Consider the following 20,913-nt stretch of genomic DNA (forward strand, 5'->3'; position numbering starts at 1 on the left):
CTAGCCTGCCCTGCCTGTGGAACCATGCCTGCACCGGCAGGTGCAAGCACTGTATGCTCAAGGCAGACCGTCCACTCGGCGGGTAGCTTTCACTTCTGGAGATATTATTCTTGGTGTGCGCTAAGCATCCACTGACGCTCCTCTTCTCGCTGTCTAACAGAGGGCACAGGTTGAGGCAGTAGAAGTGCTACCACCTGACCCCAGGCCTGAGAAAGAAAGGGTGATAACCCTGGAGTAGAGAAACCCTACCAAGCAGCAACAGGCAGTGGAGGGTTCTTAAAAATCAGACGTCTCGCAGTAATCAAGGCAGATTTCATAGGATGTCATTAAGGAAAGGTAAGAGGGTTAAGGCATGGTGATGCATGCCTTTAATCCTAATTTAACTGGTGTTGGAGGCAGGTGAATATCTGAATTCCAGGCCAGCGTAGTCTACACAGTGAGTTCCAGGTCAGGCAGGAGTAGTGAGATTCTTAAAAAAAAAAAAATTAAAAAGAAGTCTTATTCATTAAAGCATTGCCGGACCTCAAGATTAAGGAAATCTCTCAGCCGGTTACACCTGGCTGCTCTGAAGACAGTAATTTATAACCAGTCGCTTGTCTTTGACAGTCCACCCACTCACGTGTTTGCATATCTGAACACCTACAGAGTACAAAGGCACCCAAATGAAACACACTCTCCGTTACTGTAGAATGATATGTAATTTATTCATATACTGACAGTAGGCAGTACTCAAAATTCATTTAAATAAGCAAGTGATTACACAAACATCTAGTAATACTAAAATCGATAGTCCCAAAGTATAAAATACCATGGGTATGAAATACCATGGTAAATACTATTCAACAGACTACAATCATAATTCCAAACTAAATCACATTTTGAAGAAGATGATTCTTAGCAGTTGGAGGATGATTTCATTTTTCTTCTCCCAAGCAACTTCTTCCACTGTTACAAGGATGCTAATTTCAAGAAATAGTGCATGATAAAATCATTGCTCAGGTTCCTTTGTTGTAACACGTTTTCCTGAAAAAAGTTAAAATATCGCCCCTCAACCTGGAAAACAAACCAGTCAGACCTCAATCCCCTAAGCAAAGATGCTCGCATCGGGGTAGCACTAAGGACTAACTCTGGGTTCAGCAAGAGGCAGGCAATGAGAAACCCTTTGCAGCCTTGGGAAGATATGGCTTCTTTTCTGGGGCTCCACAATCATATACATATTTACACACCCAAGCCATGAAGTGATGGGAATAAGTTTCTATCCTGATGGCTATAGCACAGTTGCAACTGTGGTTAAGTTAGGCTACAGGTCTGCCGGATTTCACACAAGGCTGACTCCTAGTTAAGCTAATTTCTTAATAGCCTTATTACAGTTTGGTGAAGTGCAGCTATATGTGCAGGAAGAGTTTGGCTTATCATGTGTCTGTCTGTATTATTTGAAAGTCTTATACTTTACCAGAATGGGGTCCAAGCGTGAACCCAGTTTGAGAAGCTAGCAGCAGTCCTCGTGAAGCATTTTTAATAAATATGAACACAGAATGTGATCCAGTTAAATCTCTTACATACAAATTACAGCTAGAGAATTATTACACATTTTAAATATTGAACGATGAGGGGAGGAACAAATCTAAAAAAATAGAAAACTTTCTCCATACCTGGGTGTCAAGGACAGATGCTAACACTGCAGGATGCCACAATATGAGCAGTCCCTGGAGGGTAGATACCCCAGAAAGAGTGGTATTTGGGGGATCTTGGAATTATGACCAAGAGATGAAAATACTGTACCAAAAGGCATGCATATATTTATATATGTATAGTCGCTATGTGCATTCGGTGTGTGAGCTGTCATCTAAGCAGAGACCTAAGACAACAATGAGGCAGTGTTCTGGGGGACCCATTGAAACCAGCGCGGGCACTACATGTTGATTAAACCCTCAGATGCAGCAAAATGCGGGCACAGCGCCATGTCTGGGTTCTGCAGCTGTTTTATGATCCTCTTGCGGAATTTCTCCCGCACACGGTTAAATTCCATTATGTCCATGGGGTCCTCCTCGATCCAAAACTTGTGAAACTCATGCATCAAATAGCCTGTTAGGAACAAGACAGTGAGATAGTCCTTAGCCACACTCCAAACCACTGCGGATGAGTTAGACCAAGGCAACAGTCTCTGTGGAGTTCACATGAAACACCAAGTTTATTATGACCAGTGGAGTAGAAGCTACCAAGTTGCCTATTTTGTTTTCTCCTTTTGCTGCTAACATTAGAGACATTTTTAGTTCCACAAAGTAGGAGGGCAAACCAATTCTGTCACTTCTTGAATATGAATCATATTGGGAACATAGTCTCTTTTCTTAATTAAACTCTTTTTTTTATGTTTATGAGTGTTTGCCTGTGATGTACGTCTGTGTACCACACTATGTGGTGTTCCTTGGAGGTCAGAAGAGGGCACTGGATTCCCTGGGACTGGAGTTACAGTTGTAAGCTGCTATGCGGGTTCTGGGAATCGAATCTGGATCCTCTGGAAGAGCAAGCAGTCAGAGTTCTTAACCACTGAGCAGTCTCTCCAGCTCAACTTTGATGTCTGGTTTCTTTCCTCCCTCCCTCCTTCCCTCCTTTCTCTCTCCCACCCTTGCTACCTTCCTCCTTCCCTTCCTTCCTTTTTGAAGCAAGGTCTATGTAGCTCTGGCTGACCTGGAACTTGTGTAGACCAGGCTGGCCTTAGTTCACAGAAATCCACCTGCCTTTGCCTCTTGAATGTTGGGATTAAAAATATGGGCCACCATGCCTTTATTTTCAAGAATTTCAAAAAATATTTTTAAATACTTAAAACTACATTTATTTGTGTATGTTTGTTGCAGGAATGTGGGTATGTGTACATGCATGTGCACACATTGTAGGGACCGGGGAGAATATTGGGTGTTAAGTGTCCACTCTCCAGCCTATATATTGAGGTGGAGTCTCCAGCATGAACCCAGGGCTTGCTACTTCAGTTAGTCTATCTAGCTAGCTTGTTCTGGGGATCTGTCCTCTGCCTCCTGAGCACGGGAACTGCAGATGGGCCATCATGTCTACTTGGTCTTTGTGTGGGTTCTGGGGATCTGTGCTCTGGTCCTTGTGTTTGCAAGGCAAGTGCCTTACACAGTGAGCCACCCTGTCCCCAGAACTTCTTTTTTTTTTTTTTAAATTTGAATCTCACTTTATAAAATAACTTATTCTAAAAAGCTGACAGTGACTCCTTCATCCTTCCCTCCCAACTAAATTACACAGTGATTCCATCTTTCAAAATTACTCCACTCTGCCTTTTGTCCTCTTGATACTCAATTTAACTAAAATTTTAAATTACCCTGACACATCACACAAATGCATTTAACCACCTATTATGAGACAGTAAGAACTATAAATCAAATCTAAGCTACACAGACTAGTGATCGAGCTTCATGAAATTGCTAATAATACTTCTTTCCAAAGCCCAATTCCATATTCAAATGCTTTTGTGTTTCAAAGTTGTTATCTATGAACACTCTGGAGTTGATTTTTTTTGAATAAATGCTAAGCATTTGAAGCAGGAATCTGTTTATTGTTTTTCTCTTCCCCATTTTATCCTTCCTTCCATCCCATTGCTTGTTTCAACACACATCTAAAATAATTGAAATGTGAATATTTCCTTTAAAAGGCAATATTATATATTTGTTTGTATGTAGTAAATCCCAATGCAATGGCAGACTTCTCTATAAATTAGAAAAAAGAAAATAATCTCAGTTTAGAAAAAGAAAAGGTGAATGTTATATAAGTTCTTCTTTGTTCTAACTTGAGAAGGTGCCAGAAAATACAGATAGAATGCTGGAGAGGACCTTGCTTGGGCTCTCAGCTCTTTTATTTTTCTCTATAAAGAGAACCTAGGAGGGATGAGCGGGGGAAAAAATTCCAGGCTTTGGTATCTCTCGGAACAACATTGACAGTTACATAGATGAGGGGATTATTTTTTAAGGCCTTGGTATGGCGTCCTGTCTAGTCTTCAATTTGTAATCTTCCTGCTTCAGTCCAAGAGTCTTAGAAGATCCCTGTGTAGAAAGCTGCTGGCCTGTACCTCATGGACCAAATCTAATCCTCTGATGCTTGCAGTGTGCATTGTGCCCAGCACCCGTCTTCTCTGCAGGGTACGCATCTGGCCTCCCCATCATGGCTCACATGCAGTGAGTGATGGTGGCGGCCCTTTGTCCCAGTTGTTTCAATGTGTGATGACAGCACTGTTTCTCCTGACCCCTGTCTCCTACTCATCCACAGGAACTCAATCTTCTGTCCATTTCAGTGACTGGAAAGCTCCTAAAATATCTCAGGAATAGCCTGGGGTGATTTGTTAAATACACAGATCCACCCAGATTCAACCAGATGAATCTCAGTCATTGCAAGTTTAAAACCTAAGATCTAGAAGACTCTATTTTTTCACACCCCCCCCCGTCTCCTTCTAGGAATGTTTCAATTGATATGGTTATAAAAGAAACGAATGAGATTTTATAATTTCTTCTTTTCTTAATATATAAAACATAAACACTTTTTTTTTTCCAACTGGTCTTTGAGCTCAAATAAACATGCTTGAGTTGTTTTGCTAGGAGAGTCAGATTTCCAACACTGTGAATTAAAATCATCCATGGTGCATCCATCCTGTTAGTCTCAATGGCAAACTTCCCCTGACACTGAGAAAGCAGCTACTGTGGGAACCATTTTTTCAATTGTATTTCTGATTGTATTAATATGGTACATGCGATAAACTGATGCACAGGTATGATATGGACTACCAAATCAGAATATGTAGCATCTTGATCTCCTTTTAGTGAATGACTTATTTTTTTTTTGTAGTGGACATAAAGATGCCCACTTTTCTACAGTGTGCAGACACCCTGGCATCACACTCCTAAGGGGATGTGTTACATCATGGAGTTCCAGGAGCACTCAGACACAACCGTTTCCCTCATTTTTCTATTGTACACACAATTACAAATGACCATTTTGGAGGGCGATGGTGCTTCATAATCTGATACCAATTCCATGATACTTCCTTGATAACTACAAAGGTAAATTGCAAATCCTATAGGCAGATTCCCTTGGACTCTCCCTATCTTATCAGGAAAATGAGTAGAGACCATATAACATGATTGCACTAAGAATACAGAAATGGTGACCTGGCTTCCAAACTACACATCATAAAATTCCACTCATTTATTACACAACATTCAAATATTCATTTGGCCTGTTGTCTGGTCACCCCATCTGCCAATTATGTTTGTAACAGATACACTGTTGGGCACTGAGGATAGAGAGAAAGGTAGGGATCTCATGTTTCCTAATTCTCTGTCTCTTGGAGGGAGAGAGAGCTAGGTGTTCAATTTCTGACAATGATTTGTTAGCTGAGAAAGCTAACGGTAGTGGGGAAAGAGGAGGGAGCAAGCAGAGTCAATCTATTGCTTCTAGTCTCCATTTCATTCATTCCCCAGTGCTGCGGGTTGGCCAAGCAGATTTTATATCTCCACCTTGCGGAGATGGACACCCGGGTTCAGGCAGGAAGCTTGACCTGTGCTTGCTCACACAGTTAACAGGTGGAAGCCAGGGCCAAACCAGGTTATCTTCCCATTGTCTCTACAGGCTGCCTCCTGCAGGGGTGGAAGGAGCTATTCCTGTGTTAACAGTTCTCTCCACTGAAGGTCAAGGAACAGATAATTCACCCCCTCTTCTGCGCTTTTCCTTCCCTCAGCTCGCTACACCTAATCTTTCCCATTACTGTTGGGTTGTGTATTCAGTTGAGCTTTTGATAAGATGGCAATGCCTTGGCAGAGCAGTTCACTGACTGAGACTGCGCAGTCAGGACAATAGAGCCATTACATTCCTATTTCCTTTCCCTAGATGAAACACTTGCTTTGAATACTAATTCGGCTTGCTATTTGAAGCCTACACATATTTATTGCTGCTCAAATGTGTCTTGGTTTTGCTTCACTGCTTCCGGTTAGGAGAGAGCAGAGGCATGTGCAAGGACGCAGATAATTGCAAGAGTATTACAGAGGAGGTTGCAGAAGTGACCGTGCTCAGTGGAGGGACAATGAATCTAGGGCATGGTTGGCCTCTTCTGAATTCACCCAGTCTCTCTGACCATAATCTAATCTGTTGGTGATTGCTGCTCTTTCTAAAACCCAAAGAGTGTCCTGGGAAATAAGAAATACTGCTTCATGCTAACTTATCTGGGCTAGGACTGTTCTGAAAAACCTATCAGTTGGGTAAGGCTAAAACATTTCCAGGCCAGCTACACCCTCTTTTTCCTGAAAAGAGTCTCATATGATATTATAGTATGTTTTCTGTCAGTCCATCCATCCACCAGTCAATATAGAGTTACTAAACACTCCAGTAGGCTGAGCATACAGCAATGAACAAGACATCTTCTCCTACCCTCAAATGTCAATTCTTCTTGGTTTTAACTCTGATTCTTTCCTGGGAGAGGTCATTTATGATGTGGTTCTGATTTTTAACTCCAAGCAGATGAATTCAAAGTCTGTAGGCAGAACCCTTCCACCTGACCAGAGTTCTAGGACTTCTCATAGGAATGTCCATTCTGTAGCTCTGAATAGATTTCCCCAAAGGAATTTACCTTCAGTTTGCTTCAAGTTAAACTCGTCCTATTTTCTCTCACAAGAGCTTTCCTGATTTCCCCAAGAAAGATGGAAACTATAGAAAAAGGCAACTTATGAAAGCCTAACAAAATCACGGTGCAAGAGATTTTGTTTGTTACTAGCTCTGCGTGTGCTCCCCAGCTTGGCTTTAAACTCCTCAAGGTCCGTTCCAAATTCTGCTCTTAAATTTCCTGTATTATATCTAACCATACCCGCACAGTGTCATAGCTAATCATACCCTCTCCACTATATTGTTTGGATCTGCTGTACATGCCTGTCTTACGGCCTGTGTCCTCACCACTTCTCTGGCTGTACCATTCAGTGCCCATTGCTTTACTTTCTGCCACCTAGCCTTTGGTTCTCACTGAAAATGGCATTTGCTTTAGGGAGCTCTCTCTGCTGCAGACTCAGTGGGTGATGACAGTCAGATGCCTCTGCAGCATTTTGAAATAGTATCTTTACTTCCGAGTATATTGTACTTATTTGTTTCGATACCAGTCTTCCTCGGAATAGACCCCGATCTGCGGTCAAAACCCAGTCATATTTGATGGGGACAGAACTGTTACAGGAGTGAATATAACCACCCACTGGTCAAAATGGGAGCTATAAAAGTCATGTGAGGAGCTTAGATTTTCTACTAACAAGTTATAAAGTAAGTACTTCTTTAAAAGAACAGCCTTTTCATTTTTTGCCAATTATACTTGCATCATTGGGCATCAGATAGCTTACTATGTTCTGATGGGAAAACCAAGCACCATGAAGAGGTAGCCTGGTCTAGCCTAGTCCTTGCTCTGCATCACTCCAGGTGAGCCTTCTGACTGCCAAACTCTCCAGCACCACAGCTACACTGCACTCCATCTTCTGTTTACAGAAGATGTGGTTCTAGCTCCTGTTCACCCGCCCAGCCATACTCAGCCCCTTATTGGTTTTAACCCAGGTCTAACTGCTTTCTTTGTTCATTTACTTAGTTTTCCATTGAATTTAACCATAAACCACTTTCCGTAAGGATGCCAAATGCATTCTAGATGTGTTTGAACATGGTAGATGTTTGCTCAGTTCCAGAACTTGGTCAAATCTAGATCTGTTCTCAGCCTATTACATGGACCCGTCTTGGGAGGGCCCCTCTCCTTCACCTATGAATTCCCTTTGCTTTCCTCCTGGAAAGATTTCTTTTCTGGATTCATTTATTCTTCCTGGGGTTACTCTCTTATTTTGTAGAAACAATGCATTTTTTCAGGAGTTTCCTTGTTAAGTTATGAGGAAGTAAATATTTAAGACCTTATGTTTATAAACAAAGGCTATCTTATTTTGATACTCAATATTTGGTTGATAAGTTAGCTTGGGAATATAATTTAAAATTGTAAATCATATTCCCTTTGTGCCATCTTAAGCTTTTGTAGTCAACACTCCATTGTGTTTGAGAATAAAAGGCTGCTTCCGAGAAGTCCAGTGTGGTCTCGGTTCCAAAGTTTTTGCGTGACAGTTTTAGAATTTTTCAGCATCATCTCTCCACAGTGTCAAGTATCTCACAGTGATATAGACCTTGGCTTGATAGATTTTAATCTGCTATATGGGTGCCTAGAACTTAAAATATGAAAATCTGTCCTTCAGGCCTAAAGTTTTATCACAATATTTATTTAGCATGAGAGAGAGAGAGAGAGAGAGAGAGAGAGAGAGAGAGAGAGAGAGAGAGAGAGAGAAAGAGAGACTGTGTGTGGAGAGGTCAGAGGAGAGCTTGCAGGAGCTGATCCTTGCCTTCCATTGTATAGATCTTGGGATCAAACTCAGATCTCCAGGCTTGGCAGCAAGTACCTTCACCCACAGAGCAACCTTGCTGGTCTGTTTTTCCCCCCTTGATTTGGAGATTTGTTTCCTTTCCCTGAGTTTCTCCTTTTTGTGACACCCTCGTTCTTCAGGTAGGATACGTCCCACAGGGCCCTTTTACGTTTCAACCTCTATCTTTACTTTTCACCAGTACCTTTTTGATCAACATTTTAGGAAAGTCTTTCAACCTTACTGTCTAATCTTCTTGTGAATCTCATTTCTGTCAAGACATAGGACCTGGCAGTCAACTCAAGTTGTCTTTAGAGTTGCATTCTTTAGAGTTAAGCTGTGCTAGATCAGAGGGAGACAGACAAAAAGTCAGGCCTGAAGTTGATGCATGCATATCACATAAGAACCGAGAAAAAGAAAAATCCATGATACCCAGAAATATAAGCATAGGTGTTTAAAGGAGAAAATAAACAGACAACAAAGTTAAACTTCCTCCAGGGCCTAACGTAGCTCCATCACAATGGTTTCTCAGCTTCGATCCTTGTCTGTTCTATAGAAATCCATACTGACAATTGAATAACAGGACACTTACAGAACGTTTGTTGGAAGTGAGACAGCGTCGGTGCTTCGGGGGCGATGTTGTAGAAATGGGTTTTTAGAGCACCACTCACAAGCAGATTATATGCCAGATCGGTGATATTGATGCCCACAATTGCAAAGGAGTACCTGCAGGTGCGACCACAAAAACCAAAAGTGTTGCACATGGGGATATAAACACTTCAAAAACCGACAATCCGAGTTCCAAATTCCTCTTAGACCACCAGAGTGGCAAACCAGCTGTCCATCTCCACCACATCAAAGCCCAGTCCTCTGATGCTACCACAAGGGCTCGGTAGCATGTGCTAAGAGAACTGAGAATTCACACACTTTGGCTTGGTGATTCTACTCCCAAACATATGATAGGTGATCATCTGCAGTGGACAAAAGTTTATACATAAGACTATTTATTACAGCATTATTTGTCATGGCAAGACATAGACACCACCAAATATGCTAAAAAAGATTTCTAGAGAAATTAATTATGGCAATTTCTGTGTTAACTAAATTATGATAATTTTACAGCTAACTAAAATTACATTCTTAGAGACTTTAATGCAAGACACCTGTGTGGAGCGAGCCGAGATTTAGTGTAGGCGCACATGGATGCAGGGGGAAACCTCTAGAATGAAAAGCAGTGAGTCCTTACTATGAGTGCGAAAGCGACAGAATGGGCTGGTGGCTGAGTTCTGCTCCGCTTTCCTGTGCTTTTCTAAATTTAAATTTTATGTGAGAAAGTTTTAAGGCATTATTATATTTTAAACCATAAGGTATATTTTATGTCCCTCTTCTACAGAAAAGGAGGATAGAATTCTTAAATTCTCTCTGTTCTTGTATATCTGGCATAGAAATATTTCTGAATGGAATGGGCCATTAAGAACATCTATCAATTTGTTTGTTTACTTGTTTGTGTGTGTGCATGCGATCTCACGTGCCATGGCATATGTGCGTGGGAGCCAAGAGACAGGAACATTCTTTCCTTATACATATAGGTTCTGGGGATCAAATTCAGGTCATCAGGTTCGGTGGAAAGTTTTTTTTACCTGCTAAGCTAGGTTGTCCGGTATTTAATGTTAAAATCTAAAACATTTAAAAAATTTTATTTCATTATTTTATGAGTATTGATTTTTTTCCTGTATGCATATCTGTGTACAATGTGAGTGCCTGGTACACACAGAGGCAAGAAAGGGGCGTTGGATCTTCTGGAACTGGAGTTACAGATGGTTGTGAGTTATCATGTGGGTGCTGGGAATTAAACCTAGTTTTGCTGTCCCTGGGCCAGGGCTGACAGTATTCACATATGGTCCCACACTTACCCAATTGCTTTATCCATCCTTTTCTTTTCCCATTCTGCTTTGCTGAATTTGCTGAAAGAATGAATAAATAAATGAACATTTATTATTTAATTTATTCTTGCTCTCTTTGAATGTGTATATTAAACCATTAACTACTCGTTACATGTACCTCTATTATCGCGCTAATCAGCCTGAATATATCAGTGCTATAGGCAGCAGTACAAGCAAGACATGAGGGCACACTGCTTGAATCCCATCAATCCCAACTTGTATTGTTGCTTATAGAGTTGATATGTTCAAACTGATTAGTGTTAGTGTACATAAATATAAGGTAACAGTTTTAACATAAGCCAATGCAGGAAGATTTTGAGTTCTAGGCTAGCCTGGGCTATATAGTAAGACCTTGTCTCAAAAACAAACTTTAGCATTGGCGCTACATACAATTTTTAAATCCATCTAAGCGGGGAAAAAGGAGAACTTTCTAGAACAGATGGCAAATGACACATGGCAAACACTCATGGACTACCACAGCACACAATCACAGAAACATAGTACACACTGGATATTTACACAAATGAGCTTCCTACTCCGTGAATGATTGGCTATGATGCCAAATAACTGCTGGAATTCATGCTAAAACATCTCCTTTTTATAAAGTGTGATTCCTAATCAACAGAGTAAACTAAAGCGGCATCCAGGAGAGTTTTGCCCAGATTCATCTTCAAAATGAGTTGAGTCGCATGTGAATTAAAACATGTTCTAAGTGTCCATTTTCTTTCCAACAAAGCTTTGAAAGTCCACAATAGGTCCATATTTACTAAATGAAATCTGTGTCTGCATTTGTTAAATGAAACCTTTGTATATGAAATGTAACAAAAGGCCAAGTAGCTTCCATTCATTTGATAACTTATAAGATAGTTCCCAAGTAAACAGAAATCAGCAGGCAGAATTCTCCTCATAAGATCGCATCTACCTTTATCCCTCAAGTTACTGAGGACCCTATGATCAGTCCCAAAGGCAGCAATGTATCATGGTTGCTGAAGGACAGCTGGGAACACGTCCTTAGTACATCTATGTCTCATTGCTGAATGCCTGGAATGCGCAGGGTTTGACAGAAGCTATGCTGATACCATAATTGGTCAAAATTTCAGACAATTATATAAGAAATAGATCAGCGCTCTCAAGACATTTTGATTCCGACTTGGTGACCTCCACTATCAATTGGAAGCAATGAATACAAAAGCGTCTTTCTCTTTGACTGGATTGCAGCTTGAGGGATAAACTAGATTCCTTCACAGCACACACAGAGGCCAGCCTCCTGAAGAGTGGTCCACAGTGCCTTAAGCCCTCTCTAATCTCTGCTGAAGGAGCCACGCCGTGGAGCCTCTGTCTACCCTTCCCTTGCTTGAGGATGGCTCACTGACAAAATTCATCTCCCTTTCACAGTTACCCCCAAAATATTTTAAGCTTATTGTTACTACCCCAGGACCAAAGAGTATCCATGACTCCTGGTTCTGATCCGAGAAACACCACTTGGAAACACACACAGATTCTCAGCCAGCTTTAGTTAGAAGGCGTTCATCGGCTCCACAATGCAGGACTACGCAATCCAGAAGATAAAATTTAAAAGCCAAAATAGCTTGAGGTTGATCATGCAATCTGTCAAGAAACATCTAGATGATTTTAATGTTTTTCTTGAAATAAATGAAAGTAAAGAAACTGAATTTTTAATCTCATAAAAGACTATAAATGTAAGTTTGGGAAAGTAGTATAATTTAATGAACCTTAGTCAACTGGGGTTAGGAGGAAGATAATAGTAACATCAGGGAAATAAACCCATGTCAACCAATTCCTGAATTTTAAGACTGCTATAGTATAACTTTAGGTTTACTTAGCCAGTAATAACTAAGTGCTATAAGGTGGACAAAAAATAATCTAATGGGACCAGGACAGTAAAATAGGAGGAATTCTCAGGAGAGCCACTGACTCGTACATTAACTACTATTTAGAATTATCACATTGGAAACACATCCATCAAAGCCAGAAGTGGTGAGGCTTTTAATCCCAGCTCTAGGGAAGTAAAGGCAGGTGGGTTTCTGGTCTACATAGTGAGCTCCAGGCTATCCACAGCTACGTAAAGATGACCTATGACTACACAATGAGACCGTGTCTAAACACAATTACTGATCGAAGAACAAATTTTCACTATGTAAGAAAATTCTAAAATAAAATGTCTGTTGAGGAGATTAGGTCATGTTTGCGAGATGGCCACCTCTTCAGAGGAAAGGATTATATGCCCCTCAAACTGGGTATAATCCTGGCTTCTCAACCCTTTCGTTAGATTAGGTCAGTCTGGATTTTAGCTAATAAAAATGCAGTCGACAAGTGATCAACCATATCAGATTAAAAGTTGGTGAATGTTTGCATTTAAAAGTGGTTTTCACAAATCTATTTATTTTAGAAATTCTTATCCTATTGATTCTAAAACAGAATAAAAACAACAAACCACAAAAAAAGCAAAGAAAAATACCTTATTTCCTCTTTAGTGATATCCCTTCACGTGTTCAGTCAAAGAAAAGAAATCAAGTAAATGGGAATGCAAGCATAGCCCTGAACTTTAAAACAAAAGAGCCTCAGAAAGTCCAGCTTTCTCTGTGGGGCTTTGACTTCCATTCTTCCTTATGACCACACCATGCTCCCTTGTCTCTGAATTCTTTCCTCTATGTCTGTCCGTCCGCGCTCACCTTTCAATTTTCCTAGGCACTCCTGACACACATCTCTGCCTTCTAAGGCCTGAGGTGAGTATCTGGAGCGCTAGCCTTCCTGTCTGGTACCTGTCAAAAGGGCTAGCTAGAGCGCGTACAGCTTGGCTCCCAATGAGCTGGCTCTCCTGACACTTCTCTATAGATCCATGTGGAAAATGCTATTTATTGATGCCCCTCCCCGAAAAAACCCAAAACCCAAACCATCTTTTATTTGGAACAATTACCTGCATTTTGGATGAAGAGAGTCGGAGAGGACCTGCTGAGCCACTGTGGCATCCCGCTCTGCGAAGAATCTGCAGGAGGAGGGAAAGACCATGATTGCACTGTCCGTGAGACAGCCACCCTCACCCGGTGGGATGCCTCTTGGCACCCAGAGGTAGACAGTGGCATGAGGTCACCGCTCTTCCAGAGCCAACAGACTTGGAAACTTAATTACAAATTTCGTTACTACCCTGAGAGACAAGCCTATAATCCAGCGTTGTAGATAAGGGGTGGGTGGTTCTGGGATTGGAAGACCCCAGGGGCAGAAGCCTGAGAGAAGTAACGTGGTGAAAGGGAGAGAAAACTCTAGGTCCCCCCTCCCCTCCACCCCTCCCGTTCCCTCCCTTTCTTTCTCTCTCTCCCTTCCTTTGCCCTTCTATCCATCCTTTCTTCCTGTGTTTTTTTCTAAGACAGTACATCTTGCCGCTCAGGTTAGCACTGACCCCATTACACGGCCAAGGATACGTCCTGATGCCCTAGCTTCTGTCTCCCAGGAGTTAGGATTACAGGTGTGAGCCCCAACGCCCAGATCAAATGCATCTTTCTTAGAAGGCGGTCATACTGGATTTGCATTCATCTCACAGAATTTAGGGATGTTAATACAGTGAAATTTCTGCCTAATAAACATAAAAACTCACACCACCTCCAAAGTACTTCATAAAAAGTATTTAACAGGGCAGTAATAAAGCTATATTATAAACCCAAATTACTAATGTATGACTCTATATTTTATTACACAAATCTAAGGGGGGGTGGGGACAGGAAGATTCCAAGCAGAAATTTTAGATTTGTTTACTGTGTGTGTCTGTGCACATGTGCAGGTCGGAAGACAATGGAGTCGGTTCTCAGCTTTTGTTATGTAGGTTTCCAGCCTCAAACTCAGGTCGGGGCCTTTGGCAGCCACCAATTTTCTCTGCTGAGCCATTTTAAGGCCCAGCATTGATATATTTTAGGGGTACATATTGAAATATGAGAGGTGAAATGACAAACAGTATAGGATTTTTATTAATATTTTTGTCTAAAATGATATTGAAATTTCTGAATTCAGATTATCAATATAAAAGTTTTTTTGAATGTTCTTGAAGATTTCATAATAAAAACTTAAAAAGACATATCTAGGAGCTGCTTTCAAAATTCTATGAAATCTGTTGAAATACGGGCAAGGTGCTGGCAAGTTTGTCTGAACCTGAGCTTCCCCTCAGATGATCTGAATATTCTTCTGGCGTCTTTTGGGACGTGGCTTTTGGAAGTGATAGTTCTACCTTGGCATTTCGAGACCAGCGCATCGCTCTAATGCTCAACTCTTCTTCCATTCTACTCACCGTAAATTATAAAGTCCCAGGAGACCCATTCCTCGAAAGTCCGTTTTCGGATCGTCACCTTGGAAACCGATCTCACACCACTGCTTAGAAATCCGAGCTTCCAGGGGCGTGTTGGGCTTCAGGAACTGCCACAGCTGCAGTGGAAGAAAAGAGAGCCACTCTTGGGTGTGCACACGCAAGGACCCAGTCTTACTGGTTCAGATGCTGTGAGCTGTATTCTCACAAGGGGCGTGGCAAAGCTGAGTATAGGCACAGATATCACAATAGCAGTTTTTAAAGGTGACCCCCAAAAGCAAAAATGTTATTTCATAATAAGAGCAGGAGGTTACACACCTTTCCTCTTTCCTCCAGAGCGAACTGTAGGCGCTGTTCTGGGGCTGTTGCTTTGAAGGCAATAGAATGCACGCATGTATATTCTAGTGTGTTAAACCTTTATATTTTTGTTCCTAATCAATGAGGTAAAGAGATAAATAACATCCTACAACAATGTTCTTTTGGGAGGGTCGCTAAACTATTTAAGACTACAAAGAAAGGACTGGGTCTGGAAAAACATGGGACAAAACCGGACTCGCTGAACATAGCGGACAATGAGGACTACTGAGAAGTCAAGAACAATGGCACTGGGTTTTGATCCTACTGCACATACTGGCTTTGGGGGAGCCTAGGATGTTTGGATGCTCACCTTACTAGACCTGGAAAGAGGTGGGAGGTCCTTGGACTTCCCATAGGGCAGGGAACCCTGACTGCTCTTCGGGCTCATGAAGGAGGGGGAGTTGGTTGGGGGAGGGAGAGGGGGAGGGAAATGGGAGGCGGTGGGAGGGAGGAGGCAGAAATCTTTAATAAATAAATAAATTTAAAAAAATGAGGATGTTCTTTTGGGAACTCATCAAGGCCAGCTGGATTGGGTCTGAAAAAGCATCGGATAAAACCGGACTCACTGAACATAGCACACAATGAGGACTGCTGAGAAGTCAAGAACAATGGCACTGGGTTTTGATCCTACTGCATGTACTGGGTTTGTGGGAGCCTAGGCTGTTTGGATGCTCACCTTACTAGACCTGGAAGGAGGTGGGAGGTCCTTGGAGCTGTGTGGACTCTGCCGTAACTACTTTTCCTTTTGTCTTTATAGTAGGACAGCAGACAGGGACAACAGAAACACACACACAACTATGTGACCATACAACACTAATAAAAATGGGTGGTAGATGTGGCTCATGTACTTTTGCTTGCGGATGCTTGTCCTAAATGATTTTGCAACATAGGAAGCAGGGCTATCATCACCCATCTTAAAGATGAATCTTGAACTGGGCAGTCATCCACCAGCCCTGGCCAGGCTCTGCAGATACAAGGAGACTAGGCACGGTTTCCTCTGAAGAGATACTGCAGTACAGTGGCGGGAGCACTTTTTAGTGACGTGGGCTTGCCCGGCCACCGCGCAGCCTGTTTTCTCACCCCCTCTCCAAATGGAGATAATACAGTACATCAATCAGCACAAGGTTATTGTCAGAATGGAAATGGGAACTCAGTGCAGAATTTATTGTAGTGGCCAGGACCCAGCAAACACCCAGCCAGTGTTTCGTTATTACGATGTCATTGCTCTCATAATTGGAAATTCAATTACCCAGAAGGGCAGAAGAAAGATCTCACCTCTGTGTGGGCGGGGAAATTATTTCCAAATCCAGTGAATAAAGATTAAGAAAGCCAGGTGGCTTCTTCTGTGAGAACAATGAGCAGCAATAAGAAGAACATGAGCAAATTCCTGGGCACTTGGCTGTCACGGCCTAGCCTGAGTTATGGTGAGATGCTCTGTATGTAATGGATAGGGATGCAGCAGGTCGAGCTGAGAGAGGTACATCAGGAAGGGGCCAAGGTGCTGTCCTGAGCAATATGGACTCTACTGTAGGACACAGCAAGTTTGAAGGTGTTTTGTTTTGCTTGAGAAAATGTTTTGCATATAGCCCAGACTGGCCTTTGAGCTCCAGTCATCTTTGCCTTGTGTCCCCTGTGCTGGGATTACAGGTGTCTAGGGATATTAATCCATCTTAATGGCTAGACGTGTCTCCTAGAAACCTCTCTGTCAGTATGAAGAAGATGGAAGGGAAGAGTCTTATAGTCAGGTTCAGAATTACAAGGTTATAATAGGCAAACTGGAGACGAAGGCAAGAAAAGAATGGGTACGGACATTTTGCTGTACCATGTGGATAATAGTTAGGGATTTCTGGAGATCAGAACATGTCCTGATTACATTGCAAATCATGTAAGGGTAAAAGGGAAAGTCAGTCATAAAAGGGTTCAACTCAGAGCTAGGCACGGTGGCTCACACCTATAATCTCTTCATTTTAGAAACTGAGGCAGGAGGATTGCCACAACGTCAAAGACAGACTTGGCTACATAGAGAGTTCAGGACCAACTCACAAAAACATAGTCAGACTTTCTCTTAAAAGAAAAACATAGAAAGCAAAAGGTGGCAAACCTGATGGTAAATAGTTCTGGCTTTATTATTTACTGATAGGCAATAATCAGACAGTCCGCCTGAACTAAAATAAATGTAGTTTTCTCGCCTCTAAAACAAAGAACATAATCACTACGTGATTCTTTAGCCATGACATCAGAATGAGAGCATGTGCATACTCAAATCACAGCCACTGATGAAAGTCAACAGCCTAGTCCAGGGGGTCTCAACCTGCAGAGCGCAGAGACCCTTTATGTGGTAACCCTCAAGTATAAAATTATTTTTGTTGCTACTTCATAACTGTAATTTTTTCTGCTGCTAGGAATTGTAATATCAGATATATTTGGTATGCAGGATATCTGATGTGTGGCCCTGTGAAAAGGCCATTTGAACCCCCAAGGGGCTGCAACCCACAGACTGAGAACCACTGGACTAGTCACATGTGTCTAACATACTGGATTTCACTGGCTGAAATAGACGCGAAACTAACAAATAGGATTTGAACGGCCTGCTAAGAGCCGTCTTCAGCTGTTCTTAACATAAACATTGTGGATTATTTGTTACACCGTGTGAAGATGTGTCACTGTGAGTGGTTTAATAAAGAGCTGGATGGTCAGTAGTTAGGCAGGAGAGAACAGGTGGGATTTCCAGGAGGAGAGAGAGCTCTGGGGAGAAGAGAGGTAGGAACTGGACAGTGAGACACAGGGAAGCAGGAGGTGCAGGGGAGATGAGGGAAGAAGCCATGTGGCAGAATGTAGGTTTAAAAACCAGGTTAATTTAAGTTATAAGAGCTCTTTGGAAACAAGCCTACGTTAGAGGGCAAGCCTTCATAATTAATAATAAGCCTTCATAATTAATAATAAGCCTTCATAATTAGTAATAAGCCTCTGAGCCATTATTTGTGGGCTGGCGGTCCTGACGAGAACGTATTACTATACGATAGCTAAGGGTGACAGCTAGTCTTGACTGACAACTTGACCACATCTGGGATTAACAAAAACCCAAGCAGCTGGGCACACCTGTGAGGGACTTTTCCCAGGTGGGTCACTTGAGGCGGAAAGACCCACCATAAACCTGAGCCACACCTTCTGGTGGCCACCCACATAAAAAGTCATGGAAGAAGGATGCTTTTGCTTTTTGTCTGCTTGTCCTCTCTCTGGCTGGCAAGTTCATCTGTCCGGTCCCTGGGCCTTTGCTGGTGCTAGAACCACCAGTTCTATCAGCTGCTTCAGGATTTCTTCACAGACTGAACAGTGGCAGTTCTCTAGGAATTCCCTGGGACTCCAGCACCAGATCGGGACTCATGAGACATCTGGTCTGGTGGGTTAACCCACTGCGGGATCCATCAGGAGACGGCCGTTGTTGGATTACTTGACCCATAGCTGGTAAGTCACTCTGATAAGCCCATTTTAAAGTACATATTCATTCTGTCAGTCCTGTTACTTTAAAGGACCCTGACTAATACACTAAGGTGCTTCAGTAAGTCATTAATTCACCCCCTTTTATGCCGAACACCTACTATAAGCCAGTTCATATCATTACCAGACCAGTCACAGAGCAGACATTCAAATGCCATTAGCTAATTTTGAGTTTATCTCGGCCTGTGAAGCATTTCAGACACGGATAGCCAGGCTGTCAACTATGCTGATTCGTTTCATTTTCATTCACCTTGATCCTAGCTATTAAATCATTTTGGTGAGTTTGATAACCTCCATCAGAAAATGGTCCTGCAATAGGAGAAGGCAGAACTCAAGTAATAGGCTAGCTAAAATTAACAGGAGAGAAAGAGAAGACGGCGTGCTATTGCCAAGAATGAGATTTCTTCAGGTTTTAATGATCACCTCAGATCCAGCACTAATTAGTCGAGACAAATGGATCACCAGCCTACGTACTTTGCATACACAAAACATGCACTCTTTCACACAAAACACAAGATGCATTAAAAATTTACACCTGTTGACATTTTCAGCTAAACAAAGGCGAGGCAGATAAACAAAGGCTTCCTTCTTTTTTTGAGATTTATTTTTAATCTCATATATGTGTGTATCAGTGTATGACTACCTCTACATAAGTGCAGGTGCCTGAAGAGGCCAGCAGAGGGCATCAGATCCCCTGGAGCAGACGTGATTGGCAGTTGAAAGCCAGCAACTTCAAGCAGCATACTCTCTTGACTGGACCATCTCTCTAGCCCCTCCCCTAGTTTTGTTGCTGCCTATTTAAAATTTAGAAAGAGACAGAGAAGCACTCCATGCCAGCAGAGTATCTATTTTCAGAAGTGAATGTCTAAAATGTTTTAATTGAGTTAGCACTTCCAAATGGTGGTCTGAATTTTATTCTTTGGACTTGATTGACCTCATAAGCTGATGCTTTATTGCTGTTTTCTGATGATGCAGCATCAGAGCTGCTAAGACTCGAGCAAGGAGTACTTTACATTACCTTCCTGGCAGGCTCAGTGTGCCAAGTAAAAACCTTTACCTCCTCTTTGAACATTTGCCAAGTTACATGAATAAATAATCAGCAGGAGGATCTTGGGTAATTTCCCCAGAGGGCTATTGCTGAAGCAGAAATCAACCTCATTGTCTTTGATGTGTGTTAGAGTCGTAAGTAAAAACCCCATGACACTCTGACAAATGCTCTCTCGATTCTCCTGCAGCCTTCAACACATCTGAAACAATGCAAACTTGAGCCAAGTGCAAGGGGCCACTCCCCCATAGAAATAAACCTCTGATGCTTTCTCAGATTATAAGAGTCAACTGGCTTTAAAGTTAATTTCTCATATGAATATTCTGATGAAAAAATTACCCCCAACTAGCAAGAGAACTCAGCCTTGCCAATCCGTCACAACACCCATGTCTTACTCAGCTCTGTATCCTAAATGCACAGAGACCGCCTGGCCTGAGAGCTTGGTAGCCATTAACTGACATTAGGGGAAGGACTCACCTTCAAAAGCATCTCTTCGTGTTGAGGGTTGTCAGAATCGTAGGGTTCTCTGCGTAGCTTTTCCACGTCTGCGATGAGGTTTCTGTACCCCACAATTTGCAGAAGGCAAGCCTGGAGAGAGATTCCCAGCCTAAAGTACAGAAGAACCGAGTGTGAGAAAAACGAACCCATGTGCCGTTGGCATTTGCTCCCTCGATGCCTGTAGCAGTTTTTATGTAAATGGTTCATGTACATATTCAGGAACGCATATTGATGTATATAGTCACCCTTCCTTTTTCTCTTCCTTTGTTTCTCCAGGCAGGGTCTCATACTGCAGGCCAGGCTGGCCTAGAACTCACTCCTTAGCCCAGGCTGACCTCAGATTCTAGACAATCCTCCTGCCTCAGGCTCGCACCGTGCCTGGCTAGAAGCACAATTTTGTTGAATTGTGAAAATCCTCTCCCTTCATTTTAGTTTTTTCTTAAGTGCAAAGTTAACTGTTTGGCTTAAAACAAACAAGGAAGGCCTTCAGGAAGGTGGCTGGAAGGGTGTGAGAACAGAAAACAACAGATTCTTAGGGACCATTTAGGGGGACGTATTGGATTTACTTCAAAAGTCTTTGTATGAGAGGAAGAGAGAGAAAGAAAGGAAAGAGGGAGTGGGCTCTCAGGGGATCCAGAACAAGAAACTTTTCTAGACAAAATAAAAGAAACACAACGGCAGCTGTGGTGGCTGTGGTGACATCACGCCTGTGAATAGTGTCCCGAGAGCGGAGGGAGCGCCATGAGTGACATCTCTCCTCCGCAACATTCCTTCCAGAGTCCAACTACTCTACACATCTGGACACTTTCCTATGTGGAAACAAACTTGGCTTCT

At 42.2% G+C, this 20,913-nt stretch overlaps 1 protein-coding gene across 2 annotated transcripts in view; it reads right to left on the reverse strand.

The window, feature by feature from the left end:
• Nucleotides 1–679: 679 nt before the first annotated feature.
• Elmod1 (ELMO domain containing 1) overlaps nt 680–20,913 on the reverse strand; it is a 53,960-nt gene continuing 33,726 nt past the window's right edge. The window contains exons 6-12 of one of the 2 annotated variants that reach the window (XM_026779127.1): nt 20,059–20,188; nt 14,667–14,800; nt 13,308–13,376; nt 12,849–12,872; nt 10,340–10,390; nt 9,019–9,152; nt 680–2,085 (exon numbers count right to left, since the gene is read on the reverse strand). In XM_026779127.1, coding sequence (XP_026634928.1) covers nt 1,913–2,085; nt 9,019–9,152; nt 10,340–10,390; nt 12,849–12,872; nt 13,308–13,376; nt 14,667–14,800; nt 20,059–20,188 — 715 coding nt within the window. In that variant the 3' untranslated portion in view covers nt 680–1,912. The remainder of the gene's footprint in view (nt 2,086–9,018; nt 9,153–10,339; nt 10,391–12,848; nt 12,873–13,307; nt 13,377–14,666; nt 14,801–20,058; nt 20,189–20,913) is intronic. The other variant, XM_005347362.3, reaches the window with a different exon arrangement.

The sequence above is a fragment of the Microtus ochrogaster genome, chromosome 5 (genome assembly GCF_000317375.1).
Source record: "Microtus ochrogaster isolate Prairie Vole_2 chromosome 5, MicOch1.0, whole genome shotgun sequence".
Taxonomy (NCBI): domain Eukaryota; kingdom Metazoa; phylum Chordata; class Mammalia; order Rodentia; family Cricetidae; genus Microtus; species Microtus ochrogaster.